At 33.5% G+C, this 27,733-nt stretch overlaps 1 protein-coding gene across 1 annotated transcript in view; it reads left to right on the top strand.

The window, feature by feature from the left end:
* The window catches only part of LOC123543070 (uncharacterized), a 72,913-nt gene that overhangs the window by 26,288 nt on the left and 18,892 nt on the right, over positions 1-27,733 (top strand). The window contains exons 17-28 of the mRNA XM_053532098.1: positions 1,272-1,421; positions 2,249-2,410; positions 3,951-4,036; positions 4,313-4,419; positions 4,658-4,839; positions 5,293-5,436; positions 6,499-6,630; positions 7,215-7,352; positions 15,101-15,238; positions 15,518-15,655; positions 15,898-16,038; positions 16,410-16,538. Of these exons, the coding sequence (XP_053388073.1) occupies positions 1,272-1,421; positions 2,249-2,410; positions 3,951-4,036; positions 4,313-4,419; positions 4,658-4,839; positions 5,293-5,436; positions 6,499-6,630; positions 7,215-7,352; positions 15,101-15,238; positions 15,518-15,655; positions 15,898-16,038; positions 16,410-16,538 (1,647 nt within the window). The remainder of the gene's footprint in view (positions 1-1,271; positions 1,422-2,248; positions 2,411-3,950; positions 4,037-4,312; positions 4,420-4,657; positions 4,840-5,292; positions 5,437-6,498; positions 6,631-7,214; positions 7,353-15,100; positions 15,239-15,517; positions 15,656-15,897; positions 16,039-16,409; positions 16,539-27,733) is intronic.

Below are 27,733 nucleotides of genomic sequence, written 5' to 3'. Positions count from 1 at the left end.
TATGATACTCGCGGAAATCAAACCGCTTTTTTTTGTAGCAAGTTACTGTAGAAAATGTAAATATGAAAGCTGAATGCAGTTTTTAGGCGTAATTTTAGCGCCATTCACAGTTGTGAAGTCTCAGTCTATTTTAAACCCGTATAAATACACAAAAATAACATTTTAATGGTAAGTATGTTCTACAGGTAGATCAGTGAAATTCAATTGTTTAGTCGACATTATTCTATTAAGAACTACTTGTATTACTACGAATTGAATGCATTATTTCCTCGTTTTTTTTAAAGCATTTCACTTTAGATTATCGAATAATTACTATGATTATGATTCTGATTTATCTCTGATACCTAATAATGTTAACCACAGTAAACTTGTTTTATAATAACAAGAACAACAAGTTTACTAGCATTATCGACAGTCGACAAAAAATAAACAGAAACAAAACATAGTGGCAGAAGGACGAAATTATTAGATATTAAATGCGTATGATATCGACATTTAATTATGAATAACCACAAAAACGAACATATCAGTATCAAATTTATTTCTTAACATTGATTTTGAAAAACAAATATTCAGTCATTTAAGTTAATGTTTCTGTTTGGGTATTTACTCATTCCTAATACTAAGAGATCTGTCCGTTTAATGCGTAGATATTTATGAACAGTTATCCACTTCCTAACGATTACAGTTAACGGAATTGTTGTTACTGTTATTACGGCAAACATTCAAAAAAGCGATTTTAACGGATTAAAAAGTTTTGTTTTTTTCACTGTCACATGTTAATGGATGAAGGTAGCTCAAATCTGTCCAACCACTATCAGTTACTGTATATCTTTACATCGTAACGTCTCTCCAACCCTAAAATTAAAATAAACGACGGGGAAAATGTTTCAAAAGTCAAAAACGTATTTCTGATGATATCTGTAATTAATTCCGCCATTTAAGCATGTATTATCAACCGTTTGTATAAATCAAATAATAAAGGCCAACCCAAATGCATTATGAATCACAATTCTAATTTTACCATTCCAACAAAGTACAACATTTACTCTTTCAATAAATATTTAGAGTTGATATGTTTAACGGATCTGAAAGCTTAAGATTCTAGCTAAAATTGTGAAACATAACTGAGCATATGCTTTTTAATAGACTACTCCAACCCACCTGTACATTTTGTTTGCAGGAGTGTAGTGACATTAGCGTCATTCACAGTTTAACATTACATCTGAAGTTTAATTGCATTGCATGTGTTTAACTGCTTTGATTTTCAGCGACGACTGAGGGTGGATTATGTATAGTTCCTGGCAAAACAGACTGTGCCCCAAACAGTACTCACTGTATTGATAAAGAGCATGGCGAGTACGAGTGCCAGTGTAAAAATGGATATACACCAGCTTACTTAAACAAGAAATATTGTTCAGGTAGAGTAATAGTTTTTCCACACATTCACACATTAAGGGTGCAGCAGAAAAAGCATTGTGTAGTAATGATATGATTTGATTAATATTTTGATAAACTGAAACATTACAAATCCATATCATTTACCAGTTAAGAGCTCTCCTGCTCATGATAAGCAAGAATATTTGAGAAACAAAATGAAAACATAAGTTAACGTGAAAGTTTTAGACAGATATTTTAAACGTACATAAAGATCTTATACATGCCTGCATGTGTAAAACAGGCGGCTCCCAATTCTGAGGTTTTGTACACTGGAAAAAACAAACCATGAGTGAGTATATTTTTAACGCTATGCCGATGGTAGGGATTGACATGTACTATCTTTTGTTCTTGTCACGTTCAAAAGGTATTGTTAAATAGCACATAGAATCAGGTACTTACCAACATTTTGTACATACTTCATGACGTTATATTATGACTAGTACCATATTACGTCACTTACGTGCCGATTAATTAGGCAATGTTTTTACAAAGGGAACGAATAAGAAAGTCTATATAGAAAGGGAATAACACTCTTAGGAAGCTATGCAATGGTGCAGTGTCGATAGGTACCCACCCACCCATGCTTGAATTAGTGTCCAGATGTGCAAATTGGTTTTCCTCCATATGAGTGAGGAACAGGGCGAGAAAGAGAGAGAAAGTGTGAGATTATAGGAACATACACTGGATCAATTACGGCAAAGCGCCTAGCATTACAGTCAGGAAATTAAGTCAGGAACCAAAGTAACTAGTACAATGTTTTCAATTAAAAATTTGCGACCTGTATATTTGTGAAATTCTTTGCCAACAGATATAAACGAATGTGACGCCTTTAAATATAATCGTACCACGAAAGAGCGATGTGTACATGGTTCCTGTTATAACAGTGTAGGATCTTGGAATTGTAGTTGTCCAGATGGTAGACAATGGCAACCCGTTGGAAATGCAACATATCCAGTTTACCGATGCCAAGGTATGTAAGTGCTGATTTTTTTCGGCAACTTAGTCTATTATATATTATATTTTCCATTTCCGGTTAATACTAGATGAATTTGCATATACATATATTTGCCCGATTAGTCCGACTTTTGTGGAATGGATTCACCGACGAAGAAGCTAATAATTCTTAACCATTATATTTTAATACAAGTGGACAAAGATTGTCGGCTTGATAACAGTTTTCTTGTACAAGTTTGTTGAGCATAAGGGCAACCCATTAAAGGTATGTTTTCTCAGACAATATTCTGATTGGTTTGTCTTAGTTTTCGTTAACTTTTTCTTCTATAGATTGGCATAGTACTTTCTTACATGCATGACGTGTGTTAATAATTTTTATGATTTTGCTTTTTTGGAGGATGTCAGTCAGGCTATTTCCATTACGTGATTTGAAAAATAATATCATGGACTCCGCTTTTGCTTCTTCCTTGTTATTATGGTTTGTTCTCGAGAGAAAAACAATTTTTGTTCCGTTTCATTTAAGTAATAGAACTGTATGACACACCTTCAACATGAATATTGTTTCTTGAAATTTCTCTCCAACGTTCTTTAAAAAGCTTGGTCATAGTACCTAAATATGTTTATAATACATGCATCTTAAGGGCACTGGCCTCCAGATCTTTCGACATAAGAAAAGAAGATTTTTTAGATATCTGGAAATTAATGCTGTATTTCTTAAGAATGCTTGGACACTTAATAACTGACATATTATATGTTACGAAAACACATGTGAATTAATTGTTTTTACTACTGTTTTTTACGATAAAAATAGAAAAGAATTTGTAACGCTTTAATCGAGGTAAATTGCCTCGATTATAAACATCTATATTTAACGCGCATTGGACACTAAATCCTCAATAGCGGTATTGGTAACAACAACGGTAAACTTCTTTATTGCCGCACCGGTCCGGGTTCGATTCTCGCACGTTCATCTGATTTCCTTGATTTTGGCATTTTTAAGATAGTTTAGAAAGAAAAACTCAAATTCTAATGTTCATAATATGACCAAACTTTAATTTGAAATAAAGATCATTTTTAGCCAAAATCTGTTGGTCAGTGTCTTTAAAATTACTTATTCATTTATTTCAGTTTAATTAGGTCTTTAACATCATCATTATAGCCAGAAATTTCAAAAAACACTTTATGCGTGTAATTTCACTCACTTATATACGTGTAAACAAACGCTTATAAGCTTCGAAGCGCTCTTTTTACGAGGACTATGCAATGCTTTGGTAATTGGACTAAAACAGCTGTGATGGTTTCATACAAGCAGAAACATTCATACTGTAATTAAATGAGAAAATAGACATTTGCATCTGTGTTCTGTGGTCTAAACAAACATTTGGTTATTTAATTAATGAAATTCATATTTTCGTTGTCCAAATTACGTCTACACGTTTTCTGCCTCAAACACATCTAGCATTAAAATGATCAGACTTAATTTGGTCAAGCAAGATGTGTGAAGAAATATTTTTTTTATCAATAACACTAATTCATAAATGTATTAATCTTTTCAGGAAATTTTAGTTACATTGGAAACCTAAGTATACTCTGGATGGGGCAGTCAAGTAGAGAAACAATTATTAATTCCATCCAAGATCAGGTATTACAGAGTCTTAAAATACATAAGAATTGAAAATAATTGATCATACATTTTAAGTAAATCACTATTTCTTTTTCAATGTTATTTGTTTTACATTTTGGTACACGCTAAATGAATGAACTATTTATTTGGATAAAGAAGTGTAAAATCGCTTTTATGTGTCGTCGTCCGAAATTATTGTCGGACACTAAAATGAAATTAATTTAGGTAAGCATTGTAAAAGTCAATTCCCACACTTCAAAACGGATACAAACTGTTTCAATATCATAAATCCAGTTGAAGTTAATCTACTCAAACAACACATTCGAAGATACAACTTACCGTGTGCCTATAAGCAGTTTGTTTGTCTCTGCCACTGTGCTGAGTCTGGAAGAAGTCATAAGGTAATGTATTACCGTTTATGTGTAAATAAATACGAATTAAACATAATACTTTTGTAAACAAAACATTAAGAATGAATTGCTTGTACAAAACATTTCTACATTTTTCTTTTCGTTTTGCATTTATATACATTCTTAATATGAAAACATTTAAGGAAATTAAAGCACAATCTGTATGGATAGTAAGACTCTAGCCCTAGACGTAATATGCTGTTGATTTTACAAATTCGTGTTCTTGTAGTGCCCGTGTTTTACCGGTGCATAAGTACACCGTTATGTATAACTTGCGCATGGGCGAGCATGTTGGACGTGACAGAGTATCAAATGTATTGAAAACGGTGTTTAATGGTAGAAGCCTGTTGTTTCGATATTCACCTGACACAGAAATGACTTTTAGGAATGCTTCCTACTACATATTCAAAGGTATGAACGCTGCCTCATACAGCACTATAAAATTGTAATGATGTATGAAATAATCTTTGTAATAATTAAGAAGTGAAATCAGTTACGGCTTGATTCAAATTTTGCATAAGCGTATAACTGTACAGTTTGAATACTAAGATCATATATAATTTGGATTAACCCAGTAAAACAAACATTTGACGTGGCCATACAACTGTACATAACTTTGATAGATTCTTTGTTTATACTCATGAAACTATTATTAGCAACTGATGTTAGTAAGAGTTGAAACAAAGTTTTAAGTTACTGCTGTTGTTGTTGGTATTGTGGTTATTGTAGTTAATGCTAACAAATGACATTTATTTGTGCAATAATAAAGTGTGTTTTGTAGGTGTTTGAAAATTTTCTTTTTCCTATATTTTCAAAACTAGCAATAAATAAGATTTTTTTCTACTTGTTTAATTTTTTATTAAGATTCCGATAATATACTGTGTGATTTGACATCAAATGGCAAATGTGACCCAGCGACAACTGACTGTCGGCAACAGACTGGCACAACATTTTGCAAATGCAAGGACGGATATGAGAAATTGAATCCATCAGAAAAATTCTGCATCGGTATAGATATAGGCTTTAAACTTGTTTTTATTTGTAGTACATTGTATTTTCAAACAGATTTTACGCTTAATCACACTGGCACCGGGCCAGAAAGAAAATGCCTCTGTACATGTTATACCCTACCTCTAGGTATACTATAAGAACCAGAAATCTATAGCAAAAAAAAACCCCATAAAATGTGACTTATTCCACAAACTGATTGTATTAGATCACTAATACCGAAATATACATATAATAAAATACAATGAGCATATCTCTGTATAGTTTGAAGATTGTTTTTTCTTAAATAGCATCAGTCTGAGTGTTAATTTAAAAAACAGATAACAGTTTGCAGGTTCTGTCGTATTTTCTTCTGATCGTGTAGTGTTGCATCAGTAAATTATGATATTACAGAACTTGTTTGAAGGTTGATAAAAATTATAAAAAGGTTATCGGTAATCCGCCACGTAATAACAGAAAATAGATCATCTCATTACACTCAGGTATTTTAATGATAAAGGTATTGAACCAATATAAGCGCATGCATATAGAGGATATTTGTTTGTTTCAGTGAAATACCAATTTTATTTCACAAGTGAGCATCAAAAACTGATATTTTCAAGAGTGGCGTAGCCACGAGTGAAAATGACATTGTTTGTTGCTCACGAGTGAAATAAAATTGACATTTCACTGACACAAACAAATTTTCTTTTTATTTCATGTGTTAAACACTATTTTTGTTGCGTAATTTATAAAATGTCGAAAATCACGGGAAAGATCAACAGAAAACATAACACAAATGACGTCATTTTAACGACGTCATCGTCATTATGGTCCCCAGTATTCATAACGCTCGGTATACAATATGACTTCGATCGCGACGGAGGACTGGAACTAGTTCGGCAAAAACAGTGAAAAATAAAAATGATAATCTACTGTTTCAAAACTGTTGATTATCACTTTTATTTCACTGAGAAAACTCTATAATTCACTGGAAAACATAAAATAAATGTATATATTTTTGAGAGCAGATAATATACAATGGTATAATAACGGTTGGTTTTGCTTTATCTTATAATACAGATATTGACGAATGTAAAACCAACAACTGTAACAATGAAACTTGTGTAAATCTTCCTGGAAACTGGACGTGCAAATGCAAAATTAGCAGCTTTGTTCCGGTTCAAGACGACAGAAATAACTTTACATGTGAAGGTTAGCTATTATAACAGAAATGAAATACTTTGTAATAAAGGCTGGTATCTGTGGGAAAAAAACAAACAAATTATGAGTTATGTTATCAACATCAGTATCTGACACTAAACTCACAATAGAAGACTACTGTATCAGAAAAAAAATAGACTTTATTGTTTAATGATAAATTAGTTATATAACACATAAAGAATGGTACTTCATGATAATAAGGAAACGGTCCAGTAAGAATACCAACGTTTCAGGAAGTCAGCTTCCATAAACGAAACCCTACAGTAGTGTATACTTGTAATGATGTTTCCACGATAAACATTTACACAAATGTAAATAAAAACGAAGTAAAACAAATGGAAATCAAATAAAAAACAAACACACTGGGACACAATCTTGAAACGGTCAGTTGCCATGTACATGCATTTGTATGTCTGGTACTTATTTATTACATATTGATTCGTTTTTGTTGAGATAGTTGAAAAATGTTTTATTTTGTGATGACTGTAAAAAGACACTGTAACAGTATGGTATAAGAGAGATATATGGAAAAGCTCATCCTTGATATATTTATTCCTTGTACGTTTTTCACGCAGAAATCAGCCAGTGTGATAAATACAAGGACTTAAAATGTGACGGTGGCAGTAGGTCATGCATCAATGACACGTGGCAATGCGCCTGTCCTAAGGGGTATCATTCTGTATCTATCAGTGAAACCCTTATTACATGTACAGGTATGAAAACAGCAAAATGTGAAACGTTTAAGTCGCTTCATTTCCACAATGCCGTAACTAGCTTTTATGTAGTTTTCGGAAACGGCGTTTAAAGATTCGAGTGTCAATGACTTTGCACTGCTTGTTGAACTAACATATAGCCTGTATATGTAAGTTCTACAAGGCAGGCCACGAATTCACCATCATGCAGATGTCATAGAGACATACCTAATGTCACTAAAATCTCAATTTTGACAAAAAATGACTTTCGGCATTGTGGAAATAAGGCAACATTAGATTTAACAAAATCGACATATATGTAGCTTTGCAGTAGTTTATATTTATCATGCATTAATCCAGCAATAAAGTATTAGTATAGCATTTTCACATGTTATGTTTAAGTGCTTTGATTTCAGCTGGCATGGATTTGTATTTCTTTTTACATATAAAGATACTTTTAACACTTCCTGTATGCTACTGTTCTTATTAATATAAAGAAACACTTCACGGCAATTATTTTACAGATCCAACTAATTTAAGGTAGTTCGATACATTTTGTGCGCATGCGCGAATGGTTTCGTTTTACGTAAAGTCGAAAAATTTAAGTGTGTTGAATTTTACTTATTTTTTGCTTGCTATCCAAGAGAATCTTCAATAACCGGCGTCTTAATGGAAAAGGTAGAAGGAAACTATTCGTTGAGGCTTTAAATCTAAGTTTATCGCAGGATTTTTAACGACATTCACCGGTTTCGTAAAGCGGTCGTTTGTTTTGGCGCAATGCGGAAGTGTCGTCTTGATGCAGTTTTTTGGCTAAAAAGTTGACGAATTCTTCGTCTCACAACGTCTGTCATTTGTTTTACGTTTGCCATCAGTTTTAGGCGGTAATTGTTAGCTGTCGAGAGTACCGGAACAGATTGTGAAGTATTTCTATAGATCTAAATATGGTTCGTAAAAAAGGACATTTTGTCTGGCATTCGGAATTCCTACACTAGTGATCCATGAGGACTTTATCCAGTTTCCAGATTGCAGGAAGGAAGGACTTATTGAATTGGACCACTTGACAAGGCAGCTTACAAAAGTCAGAAATTTAAAAGCAGCCACTGGGCGACAGTAAATTAAAGCTTGTCTACATTTTCCATAAAATTTCCAAAATAAATACTGGAAAAAAACAACATGGAAATACATACGACATCAACACAAAATAGCAAAGCGCCAGAATGAATGCGGAAGTTGTCATGAGTGGTGTGGCATTGTTCCTGTTCATTTATGGTTTACAGATTCCAAAAGTCTGGTGAGTCATGTAAAATATATTGTATTGTCATTTGATAGTAGATCATACTGTACTGTAATTGTTGATTAATTATTTTAGTTCATTCTAAAGCCCTCAACAGACGGTAGGTTTTTGTTGTACAACACCAATTATATTTAAGATGTACAGCCAAATGTTATCGTGTGTACGATGCTATTCCGTGATTTCGTAAATCTTTCTTGACCTACAGATTAGGACATGTTCTATTTTGTAAGATTTGAGCCGCGTCATGTGAAAACCAACATATTGCCTTTCCGACAGCATCTGCGCAGTCTTGTCCATGCTGTTCGCTATGAAATGGTTTCTCTAATTGCAATAGACTTTGAAAGCAAACATCATTGATCCTGATCAGACTGCGTGGATGCACAGGCTGGTCTTGATCCATGCTGGTCGCAAAGCCACTTTGTTGGTTTTCTCATGGCGTGGCTCATTTGTGTCATGCATAATCAAATTCATTGGATATTATTTTTTATTAAGAATGGTTACATTCAGACATTCTTTTCAGTACCTATTTTAAAATAGTACATCTTTGAGATAATTAAATTAGTGTTGTACAACTAGAACTTAATATCTGTTGAGGCCTTAAGGTTCTTTTATCTTTTCTGGAGTAATGGACCATCGTGCTTAAATATGTTTTATCATGATGATTTTTGAATGAATTAATAAAGACTAGTATACATAATTTTAAAATATTTAATTATAAGTAATCAAGTTAGTATTCTGTAACAATGCGAATTGTATTGATTGTCAATTTTCAGAACCAGATATGATTATGTCTATTTTCAGAACCAGATATGAGTAGAGTACAGTTTTAGAAATGTCTTGGTAGAACAGATACTAAGGAAATAATAAAGAGCAGACCAGACCACATTTCTCCTTCTTTTAACTGGTGAAGTTCGAAGTAAGGGCGAGTACAATAATGCAGCCCCAGTGAGAGTTCGTGATGAGGTGTCAACTGTAAATGTGTGGTCGTTAAATGATGTGCAGTCAGATTGACAAGTATTTGAAGTAACATTAATTTATAAATTATCAATTCTGAGAGAAATTTTTGCTGAGCTTTGTGCAGGATACTCTTAAAAAATACGTGAACCAGAATTTTATATTATAATAAATGTCAGATGTACTCCAGACTTCACACATATGTTGATGTTTATACATATGTGGTGATTAATTTGTCAAGTGAAGAAATTTTATGAATAATGTTAGTGGGTGACAGAACAGAAGTACAAAGTCAATTACAGAGGTCGACAACACTGAGTTTAGGATGCAGAAAAAATCCGGTGATTCTGACGAAACAACATACATAGAAAGATTATACTAGTAAAATGAAAACTTTTAGTGTATGGAAAAGTTTGGAAGCAGGTTTACCATAGACAGAAGAGACAGTCTTTACAGACTGGTCTACACTTATTTTGATTTGACTTTTACACGGTGATTCCTCCAGTAAACAGCTAGTGATCTGAGAGAATTGTGTTCATTATATCATACAGGTTTAGAGTGAATGTAAAATTAATATGTATTGAAATCAATCAAAATTTTTCAAAATTGGATGTTGTAACTTTACAACTGTTTAGTATTTCAGTAATCAGTTAGGATTTTTGCGTGATTTCAATAAAGTACAAATTAAAAAAAAAAGAATCACTATCAGCCAAGATGATGTGCTATTGTAAAAGACAGAAAGAAAATTCACAAGTCACATTAACTTGGTAAAAGGGATTTTAACAGAATTAAACTATAATTGGTGAAGGAATCTGCATGTTGTATCAAATAGCTGTAATGTATTTGTAGTTCTTTGGATGTATCTTCTGTCTATCTCTTTTCAAACTAAATTTTATCTCTTAAATCTATTGAAATTGCCATCAAAATAAAAATTTCTTTTTAAAACAATATATTTAACAATTAAAAGGTATATTCAACAAGCCAGTACTTTGTTACTAATCTTAGTCAGTGGAATTTATTTTTAGACTTGTCCTATTTTTTTGATTCAGTTTCTGGATCCCCATTTATTAGTTACTGTACACATTTTGGGATTCCAGCAATTTTCCACATCCTCATTACAAGGTAGTATTGATTTTTCATTGGTCCAGTGGTTAACTAATTTTAGCATAAAGTAAAACTGTTCTATTAATAGATTTTCAGAAAATCTGTTTGAGTTATTTATACCCAGTATACAAATTCATGTACTTTTATTTGATTTGAACATTACTGTTTAATATTATCCTGAACAAATTACAGGTTTTCTTTGCTTTATATTAGAGAATTTTGGTAAATTTCGTTGATGAAAGGTCCAAGGTACTTTTCTCAAATAGTCAATTAATAGAAATTTTCAAATATAATATTTTGTGCAGTGAATTAAAAAGAAATTTATTTATTTCAGTACTAGTCAGTTCTGAACTTGAAAGATACTTTGATAGGTTTTTAGCTCGACTATTCGAAGAATAGGGGAGCTGTCCTACTTGCCCCGGCGTGAGCGTCACACAAATGTTAAAGTTTGCGTACCACCCCAAATATTTTCAAAGTGCATTAAGATATTGCTTTCATGTTTTGCATACTTGTTTACCATCATGATCCCAGTCTGTAAAAAAGAGGAGGCAACTCTGTCAAGCATTTTGACTGAATTATGGCCCCTTTTCTACTTAGAATAAATGTTAAAGTTTGCGTACCACCCCAAATATTTTCAAAGTCCATTGAGGTATTGCTTTCATATTTTGCATACCTGTTTACCATCATGATCCCAGTCTGTAAAAAGGAGGAGGGAACTCTGTCAAGCATTTTGACTGAATTATGGCCCCTTTTCTACTTAGAATAAATGTTAAAGTTTGCGTACCACCCCAAATATTTTCAAAGTCCATTGAGGTATTGCTTTCATATTTTGCATACCTGTTTACCATCATGATCCAAGTCTGTAAAAAGGAGGAGGCAACTCTATCAAGCATTTTGATTGAATTATGGCCCCTTTTCGACTTTGAATAAATGTTAAAGTTTGCGTACCACCCCAAATATTTTCAAAGTCCATTGAGGTATTGCTTTCATATTTTGCATACCTGTTTACCATCATGATCCCAGTCTGTAAAAAGGAGGAGGGAACTCTGTCAAGCATTTTGACTGAATTATGGCCCCTTTTCTACTTAGAATAAATGTTAAAGTTTGCGTACCACCCCAAATATTTTCAAAGTCCATTGAGGTATTGCTTTCATATTTTGCATACCTGTTTACCATCATGATCCAAGTCTGTAAAAAGGAGGAGGCAACTCTATCAAGCATTTTGACTGAATTATGGCCCCTTTTCGACTTTGAATAAATGTTAAAGTTTGCGTACCACCCCAAATATTTTCAAAGTCCATTGAGATATTGCTTTCATATTTTGCATACTTGTTTACCATCATGACCCCAGTCTGTAAAAAAGAGGAGGCAACTCTGTCAAGCATTTTGACTGAATTATGGCCCCTTTTCGACTTAGAATAAATGTTAAAGTTTGCGTACCACCCCAAATATTTTCAAAGTCCATTGAGGTATTGCTTTCTTATTTTGCATACTTGTTTACCATCAGGACCCCAGTCTGTGAAAAGGAGGAGGCAACTCTGTCAAGCATTTTGACTAAATTATGGCCCCTTTTTGACTTAGAATAAATGTTAAAGTTTGCGTACCACCCCAAATATTTTCAAAGTCCATTGAGATATTGCTTTCATATTTTGCATACTTGTTTACCATCATGACCCAAGTCAATAAAAAGGAGGAGGCATCTCTATCGAGCATTTTGATTGAATTATGGCCCCTTTTCGACTTTGAATAAATGTTAAAGTTTGCGTACCACCCCAAATATTTTCAAAGTCCATTGAGATATTGCTTTCATATTTTGCATACTTGTTTACCATCATGACCCCAGTCTGTAAAAAGGAGGAGGCAACTCTATCAAGCATTTTGACTGAATTATGGCCCCTTTTCGACTTAGAATATGCTTATAGTAATTTTAAAGTTTAACTAATTGCTTATCAAGCACTGAGAATAGTTGAGCGCGCTGTCCACTGACAGCTCTTGTTGGTTTAATTCAGTTACTTACTATAGGAAGAATTATTTAAGGTAGCTCAACACAACTTCTGGACATTAAGGTGATTTATTATCATATATGATATAAGATAATTTTCATTGAGTCCTACATACCAGAACATTTTTGAGTGACAATTAGAAATATTTTAGATTACTTGGGGTGGTTCACTACCTGTTAGTAATATTTAAGGTGGTTAACCATCTGTTAGAAAATGATAATACGGTACAGTACTGGGACTTGTTTTTGCAGGCAATTATCACAACATGAAATTTTATAGGTGCTGAATTGAAGGTCATTTCCTCCATTGTTATTGTCGTGGTGTTTATAACTCCCCCGCCACAAGTGGTGGGGGTTATAGGAATGGTCTCTGTCCACCCTTCCCTACTTCCGTCCTTCCATCTTCCGTCCTTGCGTAACATTTTGTGTCCGCTCTGTATCTCCTAAACCCCTTGAACATGTTGAAGGATTTTCATGAAACTTGGTTCAAATAATCACCTCATCAAGACAATGTGCAGAACCCATGAGTCTCCCATGTCGTTTCAAGGTCAAGGTCACAACTCAAAGCCTTCAATTTTGTGTCTGTTCTGTATCTCCTAAACCCCTTCAAGTGTGCTGTTAACAGACAGCTTTTGTGATATATCAGGAGCACATAATTCCGGACAAGCTGGTCTGATCATACCCAAAATCGAGTTATTCCAAGAGCTTGTGTTACATTGCCATTAAATCTGATCAAAATTGTTATGAAAATGTTCAAACTAGAGCGTTAAAATTGTCAAATATTGCAACATTTTATATAACAGGGACAGATAACTCTGGACTTGCTAGTCTGAAAATGCCTGAAATCTAGGACTTGCAAGACCCTATGGCCGTACACATTGTCTATTTTAGACAATTTCTAAGTTTATTCAAGATTGCTTTAAATAAAAATGATACAGTTGTAAAAAATGGGTAAATATTGCTATTTTTTACTATATCAGGGGCACATTACTCTTGATATACTGGTCGGATCATCCCCATAATGCAACACATTCCAGATTATGTAGCCATGCATATTGTTTTTTTTACTTTGGTGAAGATTGTTATAGTAATATTCATGCTGGAGTGTTAACAATGCTATATAATTCATACTTAACTTTAAAAAAGTGGGTGGGGTAATATTACATCTGTTTTTTTATGATGAAATGTCGATGTAAATGGTTTGGAACTATTTTGTTATTTAAAATTATGTTTTGCACACATGTTCATATTGTTTAGGCGTTGTTTTTTTTTCATGAAAATATTTGTTGTTATAGCTTATTTGCCAGCAAACCCCAATATTCTAAAATTTTGGTACTTTCATGATAAAATACAGAATATCTCTCTTATATGTCCGGTGACCCCCAATTTTTTTACCCTTATTTTGAATCAGTTTTGAGACACAATATATACAAAAAGTATTTCAAAAATCTTAATTGTAGAAATAATGTTATGCTATCTTTAGACTGATACAAGTACTGGTCCCATTGGAAAAAAAGTGGGTGGGGTAATTATATTGCCTTGTGAAAATGAGTAACAGTATTATGTGAAAATCAGTAAAATTTCATACTGACTTCATAGCATATTCAAACTGAATTGTTAGAAATACAATTATTTTACAACTGATAAAGATAGTTTGTGTTTTGAAATGTACCCCCAATTTTTCCAGGTTTTTCAAATTTCACTTTTGTCTTGACAGTGTGTGTAGAAAATGGCCGATATAATGAAAAGGAGTTCGGTGACCTACCGTTTTTTTTTGCTTTTATATGAAATAGATACTAAAGATCTTCAAACATGCAAAGTATGAAAAAATTCTTAATTGTAGAACAAATTGGCCTGAAACGTATCCAACATCCTTAAAGCGTAGCAGAAATTCTGCTTTACAAACGGTATACCACATACTTTTAATTTAGATTAACAAAGATAGCTTTTTGTGAAAGCTAGTCAGGGGTGCATTTATTATGCTAATGTTCGACATACCTGAGACTGTAAAGTACATAAGCTAGCGCATATACAAGCGCATAGTTACGCCAAAAGGAAACAACTTTCATGTAGAAAGATTCTCTTTGGGTTTGTATATTGCAAGAACTGGTTCTCAGCTTGCCAATGCTTTTGGAATTTCTCGCACAGAAAGCAAGCTAAAAAAGCACCCCCCCCCCCCCATAGAATTCAAGTTTTGGTCTTTTTCGTTGTTTTTAAACAAATATTCTATCGTAAAATCGACCCGACGAGACATTACTAAAATGGGGAATCGCATATTTGAGCGATTTTCAATTTAAATTTTATTGGTATAAGACATGTAGTAAACAAGAAATTTACTGTGTTTGAAGAACTGTAAACTAATTTTTCATATTACATCATTCCCATTTTGAAAAACATAATGATGATATATTTTAGATATTGACGAATGTGTTGAGAGAAGTATGACCTGTTCCGGACATGGAAATTGCGTGAACACTCAGAAAGGATATACTTGTTTATGTGCCGGCGGATACTTCAAGAACGATACAGATCCGTATAATGTATCTTGCAACGGTAATATCATGATTTTATCATGAATATTTAAAACATACTTGAAAGAAAATCCCTCTTATGAATTCCGAGAGTTGTGAAGGTTCTCTAGAATGGAAAATATTACTTTCCCGCCTTATTTTGTTTTCATGTTTTATATGTGTCGATGAGGTGAACATATAATAAAGCAAGGTTATGAAATTAAAACTAATCTTGTTCAAATTCTTAATGTAAACAACAAATTGCTTCCAAGCATGAAAATAATTAGTAAATTGAAATATGTTACACAATGCTCCATTTTAGACATTGACGAATGCAGCTCAACAGAATATTCCTGTAAGAATGGAAATTGCTCTAACACAGATGGTAACTGGACTTGCATTTGCCCTAGTGTTGGATTTTGGAGAAATGAGGTTTCCAAGGATGTTGTGGTCTGTGAAGGTATTTGCACTCTCTCTCTCTCTCTCTCTCTCTCTCTCTCTCTCTCTCTCTCTCGCAGTCATTACGGCATTTGAGATTTTTTTTCAGTCATACAAGTGTTTAAATAAGAAAAATTTACTAGCTGTTGTAAACATATTTGCAAATTCGATGCACGAGCCTGAATATCATGCTATAACTTAAATAAATGTAAATAACATTTTAAGTTCTTACATGTATGTTCATATTGCCATTTTTCTTGACAGATATTAATGAGTGTTCTAATAGATCTTTCTCTTGCGGTGGAAAATGTAGTAATACGTTCGGTAATTGGACATGCGAATGCAATAACGGATACCGGTCTCATCCAAACAAATTACAATATGCATCAAACATCACTTGCGAAGGTAAGTTTCTTAAAACAATTACATAGACTTATTATCATGCTTTAATTGAAATTTGAATATATTATTGTTAATAGTGATATTAAATTTGAATACCTTAGCTACTGTCGTATTAGAATTGGGGTTAATGATTAAATAATTAAGGTTAGTGATTGATAAAGCATTTCATCAACAAAATAGCATATTTTATGAAAGTAATAGTCGAAACATAATTTAGTGTGATTTCTATTGCTTTTATTTTTGTCTAACAAATCAAATGCAACAAATTGTCATTTCTGATATTTTTCCACATTCCTCTATATTATATGAATTTGAACTGAGAGTAACCATGTCTCCACGGAAAGTGCAATTCAGAAAAATGTTGTCTTTTTTAGACATTGATGAATGCACCGAAAACAATATTAACTGTTCAGGACATGGAAATTGTAGAAATATGGCAGGCGGTTATACGTGTGTATGTGAAACAGGATTTATCTTCAACGAAACTAATAAGTCGTGCAAAGGTAAAAATAATTAATTGGAGTACACATGTATTGGCATTGCATTTCTATACACAAAATGGATTAAGTAAAATATCGGATTTAAATTTAACTCCTACGATGAAATAGTGTCTTCGTTTTTACTTTATTCATACATAAAGGGGACTATGCAATATTTGACAAATTAGATTGAAAACATAGAAAACGAGAACTATAGGAATGCGCTTTTCCGTCCGCCTGTCATTCCGTCCGTCTTTCCGTCCGTCCGTCCGTCTGCCATTTCGTGTCCGGTCCATAACTCTGGCATTCATCAGAACCCTAGTTTAAAGGTCAAGGTCACATTTGGCAGTCAAAATGTTAACATGGCATGAACAGGGTCTGTTTCGTGACCAGTTCATAAGGTCAAGGTCACAATTGGAGGTCAAATGTCAACACGATGTTTTTCCTGTTCGTCCAAAAAGGGATATTAATATTACTTGGCAAAAATGTTTCCCATGATGAGACGACGTGTCACATGCAAAGTCAGAAATACTAGCTCTAAGGTCAAGGTCACAATTGGAGGTTAAACGTCAATAAGTTTTTTCCCTGTCTGGTCCAGAACTCTGTCATCCATCAAGGGATTACAATATTACTTGGAATAGATATTTCCCATGATGAGACGACGTGTCATGCGCAACACCCAGAACTCTAGCTAAAAGGTCAATGTCACAATTGGAGATCAAAGGTCAATAGGATATTTTTCCTGCCCGGTCTTTAACTTTGTCATGCAAAACAGGATTTAAATATCAGTTAGCACAAATATTCTTTTGGATCAGATACGTTTCATGCGCAAAATCCGTGCCTTTAGCCGAAAGGTCAAAGTCACACTTGGAAGACAAAGGCCAAAAGGGTTTTTTCTCTTTCCAGTCTGTAACTCATCAATCATTAAAGGGATTTTAATATTACTCGGCAAAAATGTTTACCACCATAAGACTGAGTGCCATGTGCAAGAACTAGGTCCCTAGGTCTAAGGTCAAGGTCACAAGTAGATGGCCAAAGGTCAGATACGAGAATGACTTTGTCTGGAGCATTTTTTATTCATGCATAAAGGGATTTCGATGTAACTTGTCACAAATGTTCACCACCGTGAGGCACCCTTGTTTTTAAAATTATGTCCCTTTTTTACTATGAAAAGCTGATATTGTAACTTTTTTATTACTGGCCATAGGGAAAAATCGAGTCCACTTTCTTGTGGTACATCATGCATGTTACATCCAATTTTTAGGTGTATTTTCTAGTATAGAGTTTTATGTGGGCTTATATTATATAGATTTGTTTTCTTTTTTAGGATTAACGTCCCTTTATTGTTAATAAAGATTACACATATTATTACTTTTTTATAATTGGCCAAAAGAAGTCAATATAAAAGTACAGGTGCTAGTGTAAATAAATTTGCTATGACGGGCATATATTGTGACATTTTGGCACTCTTGTTTATATTTATAAATGTTATGAAACAAGCAACAACTGTAGGTTTTTGTATATGCAAATTTTAATCCAAGTGTTTTGTTATAACATATTGCATATATAGTACAAGATTGTTTATACATTATTGACAGACATCAGTTCCTTATGTTACTCTGTAGAGCAAATTAGGTGCCTTTAAGTAGGGCACTCATGGCAATACTCCATTCACTTGTTAAGTTAAGAAAGAGCATAATGAAAGAAAAAAAAACCAGCAAAAATCAAATGATGAAAACTGGACTAAAACAAAAAAGATATGGCATTTTATATATTATAAATTTAATGATACGACAGCCATTTTGGACTATGCGACATAATCTTTCCTTCTATGGACATTGCATTTATGGCAACATTATGTTAAATACAATACAACATTGAATTTAAAATAGGAATGATTCAAATGTCAAGGTCACATTTGGCAGTCAAATGAATAGCACGAATAAGATCTGTTTCGTGTCCGGTCCATAACTCCGTCATTCATTAAGGGATTTTAATATCACTTGGCAAAAATGTTTCTCATGATGAGATAAGGTGTCATGCGCAAATCCCGGACCCTGGTTTAAAGGTCAAGGTCAAAATTGGAGGTCAAAGTTCAACAGGACTTTTTTCCTTCCGGTCCATAACTATGCCATCCGTGATGGGATTTTAATATTACATGGCACAAATGTTTACCATGATCAGACGACGTGTCATGCGCAAAAACCGGACCCTAGCTCAAACGTCAAGGTCACAATTGGAGGTCAAAGGTCAATAAGATTTTTTCCTGTCCGGTCCAGAACTCTGTCATCCGTCAAGGGATTTTTATATTACTTGGCATAAATGTTCCCCATGATGAGACGACGTGCCATGCGCAACACCCGGAACCTTAGCTTAAAGATCAATGTCGAACTTTGAGATCTAATGTAAATGGGACATTTTCCTGCCAGGTCTACTTTGCCATGCAAAACAGGATTTAAATATCAGTTTGCACAAATATTCCCCTAGATGAGACAATGTGTTTTGCGCAAAACCCGAGCCCTTTGCTGCAAGGTCAAGGTCACACTTGGAAGTCAAAGGCCAAAAGTGTTTTTTTTCCTGTCCAGTCTGTAACTCAACAATCCTTAAAGGGATTTTAATATTACTCGACACAAATGTTCACCACTATGTCTCGAAGTGACATGCGCATGAACCTGGTCCTTAGGTCTAAGGACAAGGTCACAAATAGAGCCCAAAGGTCAGATACAAGAATGACTTTGTCTGGAGCATGTCTTATTTATGCATGGAGGGATTTTGATATAACTTGTCACAAATGTTCACCACCGTGAGGCACCCTTGTTTTTGGAATTACGTCCCTTTTTACTATAAATAGATTATATTGTAACTTATTTATTACTGGTTGTAGGGAAAATCTAGACCAGTTTTCTGTGCATGTTACATCTAATTTTTAGGAGCATTTTGACCTATCTCTGCCAGGTACAGAGTTTCTTGTGGACTTATATTATATAGAATTCCTTTTTAAGGATTAATTTCCCTTTGTTGTTACTATAAATAACTTATGATACCTTTTTAAATAATCGGCCAAAATTGCCATATGAAAACAATTGTAGGTTTATATATATATATATATAAATTTTAATCCAAGTGTTTTGTTATAACATATTGTATATTGTCACAAACTGACATACGGGCCTTATTTTATTGTAGTGAAAAATCCCAGGAAATTGCATATTTTTTTGTAAATTTTTGAGTTATGAGGAAAAATGTCGTTTTAAAGCAGAAATCCCTTTCCCCCATTTTTTTTGTTTTTATAACTTAAATTTCCATGTAAATTTCTTTTAAAATTTTTTCCCATTTAATAAAAAAAGTTGATTTTTTTTTAAAAATTTCATTTAATTCGTTTTTTTCCCCCAAAACCAATAATGGGCCTAAAAAATTTTTCAATTTAAATTCCCCCAAAATTTAGTTAGACCCCCCCGGGTATATGTGAACCCCGGTGAAAATGGAAATGGTAAGGGGTCCACGGTTTTAGCCGGGGAATTTCCTAAAAAATTTATTTTTGGGGGGACTTTTTCCCTTTAAAAATAGATGGATTTAGATTCCCTTTGCGCAAAAACCTTACGACTTTATGGGACAAAAATTATTTTAAAATTATTTTTTTGTAAAAATTTATCCCTTCGATCGAGGAAAAAAAAATTTTTATTTGTTGGGTTTTTTTTGGGATTTTTGAAATTACGATTTTTTTTTGGGTTTAAATTTTTGTTCTTTCTACAAAAATTCTGTAACATTTATTTTGGCATGTGATTTTTAGCTATTTTCGGTATTTTCAGGATAAATTTTTTAAATTTTTAAGACTTCTGAAAAAAATTTTTACAAAGAGGATTTAAAATTTTTTTCATTTATAAAAGATTTTTAAAATTTATCAAAAATTTGTTTTTTTTGGTTTTTAATTTTTTAAAAGCACTGTTTCAAAAACTTATGTAAAAACATTTTTTTAAATTTAGGGGAACCCCAATTACGTTTGGTTTTTTGTTATGTTTTTAAAATCTATATGGAAAGTTTTTACTGTGTAGGTAATATATTTTTTAATTTGAAATTTGTGTGCCAGTCTAAAAGGCACATCAAAATTAAAAGGGCCCTTTTTTGTAGTGTATGGTTTTGATATTATAGGGATGCCAATTTCTAAATTTTTACGTTTGTTTACATTGAATTTTTTAATTTGTATTTTGTAAAAAATAGTGCAGTTTACTTTTTCCCTTTTCCCTAAAATTTTTTCTTTCAATTTTTTTCATATTTTTTCCCTATTTTAAATTTTTAAAACCCTTTAAAGTAAGAAACTTTGTTTTTAAAAAAGGGAAATTTAAAAAATTTGTCCCGAAATTTAATTTCATGGGGGCTTTTTGAACTTAGTAGAACATTTTTTTTGGGTAAAAGTGGGGGGTATTATTTAGGGAGCCTAGGGAAAGGTAGGGTGTACCCAAAGGGGGCAGTTTTAGGCCTGATTTTTTTTTTTTGTAGGGTTTGTTACCAAAATTTTAATATTTTAGCTTCTTCCGCCAGACGTTTTTTCCTGGTGATGTCAAAACCCCGGAATTTCCCTCCCCGAGGTTCACTTGTTTTAAATCCCTGGATGGGGTTTTCCCCAGCGAGAGCTTTCTTTTCCCTTGGTTTTGTGCCGAAAACCGAAAAGGGACGATGTTTTTTTGTTATCCTCTGGAAAGGTCAGTCAGGGATTTGAAATCACCTCCCCACCATAGGGGGGCCAACAGGAAAAACGTATTCATTTTTAAAAAGGGACTGTTTTTTGAATTTAAAAATTTTTGTTTTTTTTTGTGCAATTTAAAAATTTTTCAAAATTTACTTTAAAAACCCGGTGTCCGTCGGGATTAAAATGGACTAAAAGAATTTTTGTATCTAGAGATATAAAATTTTTTTTTTTTTTTTTTCTTATAATCAGTTTTTTTTTTTTTTTATATCTATTCATTTTTTAATAATCATCTTTTGAAAAAAAAATTTTGAAAAATATTGAAAAGGGGGGTGTTTTGTTTGAGGGTTACTGTGCCGGTACGGTTTTTTCCGGCCAAAATGGTGCAAGTGGGTTTGGTTTCGACCAGCACAGTAGCTTTGAACATTTTTAAAACCCCCAAATTTAACTGCAGCAATAATTTGTAAATTTTTCCCTTTTGGGTTTTGTTTTATTTTAAAAAATTTAAAATATTTTTATTCTTTTTTCAGGGGAAACTTCTTACCTCAGACAAGACAAGACAAAACCGTAGTTTTCAGAAAACCATTTTGTGGCCCACAGACTGATGGGAGTTTTTTCGCACGGGGTTTCGGGGGTTTTGAGTTTTTCCCTTTTTATTTTTTTTTGGGGTTTTTTGGTCACTCTATGATTAACCAAATCAGTATCTGTGCTGAGATTGACCCCCTTTGACAAGGGGTTGATTCCCAAACTCACTTTTTATTTGTGCGTGCCCAAATTCTCCAGTAAACCTTTTTGGTTATTAGTGTCCCGTTTTCAACCAGAAAAGTATTTTTTTTTTTTTTCTTTTGGTGTGTGTTAGAAAGCTTTTTTACTTGCATTTTTTTAAAACCTATTCTTAGTTTTGTGCTAAAATTTTGGGGTTTTAAAACCCTATTTTTTTTATTTAGGAAAAAAGCACTTTGGTTTTTTTTTTGTTTTATTTGTTCACAAAAGTTTTAAAACACGGGGGTTACATTTGTTTTGATTTTTTTGATAAGGCAAAGGGGTAATTGTTACACCTACTGTCATGAAATTTGTTAAATTGTTGCCTATGCAACCTTGATTGCCCACATGTACTGTTGCGCAATTTTATTTGTTTTTTTTAGGGGAGGCGTTTTTGTATTTTTAACGTATTTGTTAAAATTTTTTGTTTTGGTTCGGGAAAAATGTATAGCTTAGTGAAAACTAGGGAAAGTCTAGTTTTCCCCTTTCCCGTTTTTTTAACTAGTGTCTCAGGTTGTTATAGTAGCGGTTGTATTAGTGTTATAAAAGTGTTAACGTAGTGTTTTCATGATAGTGTTGTAGAGCTAAACAAAGGTGGGAAAAAGAGTTGGTTATGAAGGAGAGGAGTTACGTACTTTAAGGAAAAAGCAGGGTAGGGGGGGAAAAAAAGGAAAGGCATAGAGATTAGAAGCAGAGAAAGATAGGTTAGAAGCAGAGAGAGAAAGAGATAGGGAAAGGGTTTGAGTTGAAGCTAGGTTTCAGAAAAAAAAAAAGATAGAAAAATGAACGAACCCAAAATAAATTTTTGAAGGGGAGAGGAAAAAGTTAGAATTAGAAGCTAGGGACAGAAGGAAAAAAAATAGGGAAAATTTAAAACAAAGTAGTTTAGGAAAAAGAGAAAGGGAAAAGATTAGAAGAGAAGAGAGTCGGTTAGGGGTTGAGGTAGGTTGAGAAGGGGAAAAAATAGAATATGAAGTAAGTTAGAAAAAAGGATTTAAATTAGACCCCCCTGGAAAAGGAAAGTTAATGTTAGTAGAAAAATTAGAAAAGAGAAGGGGGGAAGGGAGAAAAAAATGGAAATTAGAAAAGGGATAAAATTTTTAAAACCCGACTTTTGAAAAGAAGAGTAAGAAAAAAGGGAAAGGTTAAATGTCTCCCTTATGGGGAAAAAATTTATTCCCTGGATGGTACTTAATGTGTCGAAAAGTACGCTGTTTTCGCAGGAAAGGGGGTAAAGAGATATGCTTTTTTTTAACGTTTCCTTTTAAAGGGTTTCGGCAAGAGGGGGTTTTTGATAGGTTCCTTTTTGGAAAATTTGGAAAAGGGTTATTTATAAATGAAAAACCCCTTTGCCAAAGTCAGTTCGAACTTTACTTACGATGGTATAAGAAAAAGTTTAGAACTGAGAGGCTCGGGTAATGAGCCCTTTTTGATGTTTTAGCCAGGGAAAAAGTAGGGTATTTAGTGGTTGGCTTAGATTGAAAGGGTAGGGGAAAAAAGTACGAAGGATTGTTTGATTTTTTTCTTTGGGGGCCAATTTTAGGTTGTAATAAAAAAACTTTACCCGAATTTGGGTAGAAGGGGGTTAGTTAAAAACTAAGGAAAGTTTGCAGAAAAATGGGAGATTTGTTTCAAAAATGTGGGGGTCCCAAGTATGTCGGAATCGAAAAAAAAAAAGGACCGGAGCTAAAAAAAAACCATATGAAATACCAGGACAGTTTCCCAAATAGGGCGTAATTTAGGCACTGTAAAGAGGGTTGGGGCAAATTTTTGAATAGAGGGGAGGGGGTTTTAAACCCCCCCTTTGGGGTATGAAGGGGTTTAAGTGTGGTGAATAGGGAAAAGTTTATATTACTGTAGGGTGGGGAAATTTCGGCGGGTAACAGTGCTAATGAAAAGAAAAGTTAGGGAAATAGGGGCAGGAAAGGAAAGTAGTAAAGGGGAGGGGAAAAAGAAAAAAGTAAAGGGAAAATTGAAAAGAGGGGAGGGCCCTGGGCCGATCTCGGAGAAGGGAGAGGAAGAAAATAGAGATAGAGATAGGGAAAACAAGAGGTCAGAGGGGGTGGGGAATTTGTTTAAAAATTTTGAAATAAGTGATTTTTGAGGAAATTAGGGGAAAGCTTAGTGGAAGTTAAAAGTCCAAAAAAAACCCCCGGGACTTTTAAAGGTTGGGATGTTTTTCGTATGCGAGATACAGGTTTTTAAATGTGTGATAGTGAAAAACGGGACTTTGTAGAAGCAAAAGTCAGTTTTTAGAGGGAAAAAAAGGGAGTGTAATAATAGATGGGAGTGGGAAAATAGGCTGATTTTAGCTAGAATAGATATTTATTGTCCCTTTTTTCAAAAAATACAGTAGGGGGGTTTGGGTTTTAAAATTTAAACCTACCAAAAGATTTTTTAATTGGGGAATGTAAAGGGGGGCGGAGAACCTCGTTTAGTAGTTTTTGCGCAGAAGAAAAAAAACTAGGGGGCAAGCCAAAGTTTAAGGGGCAAGTAAAGCTTAAAGTTCCTCTCAGATTTTAGATGTATCTAGGGGAGGGGGTTTTTAGAAAAGCAAAAGAATGATAAACACTTTTTTTTTGTTTTAGAAAGGAAAGGTGAGGAAAAAGGGGAGATTAAGCAGTTTTTAGAGGGGGAAAGGTTTTAGTTAGGTTTGAGATTAGGGGAAAAGATTTTTAAAATAGAGGGGTATTTTCCGCCCAGAATTTAGGGCCCCAAAAGGGAGACAGTTGATTTTATAAAAGTCTTAGAGGGAAAATGGTTTATGAAAAATTTTCCCCAGATTTGTTACTGTTGGCCATTTAGGATAAGGAAAACTAGTGATAAGGTTTGGGGAAATTTTGGAATTTTTTGGAAAAAGGAGGAAGGAGAGGTTAGGAGGTACTGTCATATTATTTTTTGCAAGTAATTTTGCTAAGGGTGAGTAAGTTTTAAAATTCCGTTAGGAAAAAGCCTTTATTGATACTCCCTTTTAAAGGGAGTTTTCCCTCGATATCGGTTTGGGCCGATGAACCTTATGATGAAAAAGGAAAAGCAGGGGACATTTTTTGGGCTATGGTGATTATTTCTACTGATATCCAGAAGCTATTTGCACTACCCAGTATTGGAAAAAAAGGGGGAGTAGCAGAGGATTTAGGATATGTACAGTAGATTAGGGGGTGCCCGAGGAAATGCTTACCCATTGTGGATCGCAGTTTTGTCAGGGCCTTATGGCAGGGAAATTTGTAGGTTTTTGTCATTAAGGCCGTTAAACAACCCCCGTATAACCCCATGTGTAACGGTTTTTTAGAGGAAAAGAAATTTAAAAAGGGAGTTTGAAGCAAATTTTTTAAAAGGGTTTTGGGAGGGAGAAAACTAGAGATTGGGATAGGTATTTTAATGTATGTTGTTTGCTTTCCGTGAAGTTTGGGAAGAAAGTTTGGGTTTTTTCCCCTTTTAGTTATTTTTGGTAGAACAACCCTTTGGCCCCAAAAACGTGCTTTAAAAGGTTTTTGGGTGGTTTAAAACGCAGGGAAAGATGTGGGTTTAAAAATTACCAGTATGTTTTGGATTTTAAAAGGGAAAAATTGGAGGAACGTGGAAAAATAGTCAGAACAGTTTGCAAAAAGTTTGTGCTAGATCCCAAAAAGTATTACCTAGGAAGGCTAGAGATAAGGGGGGTTTAAGGCGGTAGTAAGGTTTCTTGAAATTTTTACCTACCCAAAACTAATAAAGGGGTTGTTTAAATTTGGGAAAGGGGCCTTTTAAATAGTAGTTTGAGGTAGGGAAAAAAAAACAGATTACAGGGTTTGATGTAGACGGGGGGAAAATTTAAAAAAGTTTCACGCAAACATGTGAAAACCCTTTTCTGTGAAAAGGAAAGGGTGATGTAAGTCTAAAACCGTTAAAGGGGATATTAAGTAAGGTTTTGGGCACTTTTTGTAGAGGGGGATCAGAGAAGGGTTTTGATAGATTAGAAACCAAAAAGGGGAAAATTTGTGATGAGTTTCGATAGGTTAAAAAAAGGTATGTTTTTGGGTCCTTTTAAAAACGGGTAAAAGAAAAAGGACAAAGATTTTAGAGAATTTTAAAACCAGAGGTTTTTAAATAGCTTTTTTAAAAGGAAGTTTGTTTGAATTTTTTAGCCCAAATTTTCAAAAAGGGATTGAAAGATATTTAAATTTTTTAGGCAAATTCTATTTATACTTTTTAAAAATTTTTTCCAAAGTCGGCGGCCCTTTTCAGTTCGCCCAAAATTTTAGGGAAAAAAATCAGGGCCCAAAACTTGTAGAGGGGGGTTTAAAATCAAGAAAAGGTTTCCAGACTTTGAAGGTAGCTTTAAGGGGTCCCTATTTTGAAGTTTTCCAGATTTTGATCGACTTTTATATTAGAGTAGATGCTTCCCCCGATTTTAGGGGGGTTTGGCCCAGATTGCTTAGGAAAGGGGTGGAGAGAAAATTTCCCCGTAGCGTTGCTTAAATAGAAAATTGCTACCTTTTGGGGGGGCAAAAGTACTCAGTGAAGAGAAGGAGTGTTTTTCGGAGTATGGGAAATAGTAAGTTTCCCGGTTTTTTTGTTTGGTAAAGACTTTGTATTGAGGGGCAGATCATCAGGGCCCCCTCCCCTTTTTTGAATAAAACCCAAAAATTAGCAATTCCGGTGATGAGGATGGGCAATTTGGAAATTTCAAACCCCTATAGGGGTAAAAATTAGAGCAATTTCTGGTAGGGGAAAAAGGCCGCAGATTTTTTTGATAGAGTGTGACAGGTGGGTTATTTTTATTGTGTACAGATAGTGAAAAGTGTGTGTTTTTTTTTTTGGTTTTTATTTTTTAAAAGTAATTTTTCTTTTAATTAAGAAAATTAAATTTTCTTTTAAGGGGGGGGGGTGTGTAAAAAAATGAAAATACGGGCCTTATTTTTTATGGGAGTGTAAAAAGAAAGGGAATTTCATCATCTTTTTAAAATTTTTTAGGTTTTTGGGGGTAAATTTTTTTTTTAGATTTTTACGCATGAAAAAACCTCTCATTTTTTCTGTATTTCATAATTAAAAATTTTCCCTGTTTAAATTTTTTTTAAATTTTTGTTCAGTTTTAAGAAAAATTGTTTTTTATAAACTTCAGTAATTGTTTTTTTTTCCCCAAAAAACCCCTTTTAATTTGGGCCCCAAATTTTCAAATTTTAAAATTTGCGCCAAAAATAGTTAGATTCCCCCGGGTTATCGTGAAATTTTCCCGGGGAAAAAAAGAAATAGTAAAGTCCCCGGCTTAAACCCGGAAAAACCCATGGGAAATTTTTGTATTTTTGGGGGACATTATCCTTTAAATAGGCTGGATTTGATATGCCCTTTCGCACACACCTTACGACCCCTTTTTAGGAAAAAGAATTATGTCGGAAAATTTTTTCTTGGGTAGAAAATTTATGCCGATCGGGGGTAAAAAAATTTATTTGTTAGATTTTTGGTTTTGATTTTGCATTACGATTTTTTTTTGGTAAAATTTTTTTAATTCTACAGAATTCTAAAAATTTTCTTTTCGGCATGTGATTTTTGGGTAAATTTCGGTTTTGTCAGGGATGTTTTTTTAAATTTTTAAAACTTCTTTTTTAAAAATTTTTTTCCAAAAAGGGGCAAAATGTTTCATTTATATAAGGGTGTTAAAAATTTTTTACTTTAAAATTTTTTATCGTGAAAAATTGTAAAACCCTGTTTCAAAAAAATTATGTCAAAAAAATTTTTTTAAATTTTGGAAAAGCCCTTAACCCCCCCCCTTTTATTGTTAGGGATAAATTCCCAT

The sequence above is a fragment of the Mercenaria mercenaria genome, chromosome 19, assembly GCF_021730395.1.
Source record: "Mercenaria mercenaria strain notata chromosome 19, MADL_Memer_1, whole genome shotgun sequence".
In the NCBI taxonomy this organism is placed as follows: domain Eukaryota; kingdom Metazoa; phylum Mollusca; class Bivalvia; order Venerida; family Veneridae; genus Mercenaria; species Mercenaria mercenaria.
Note: the sequence above shows the minus strand (reverse complement) of the source record. Positions and strands in the feature narration are given on the sequence as shown.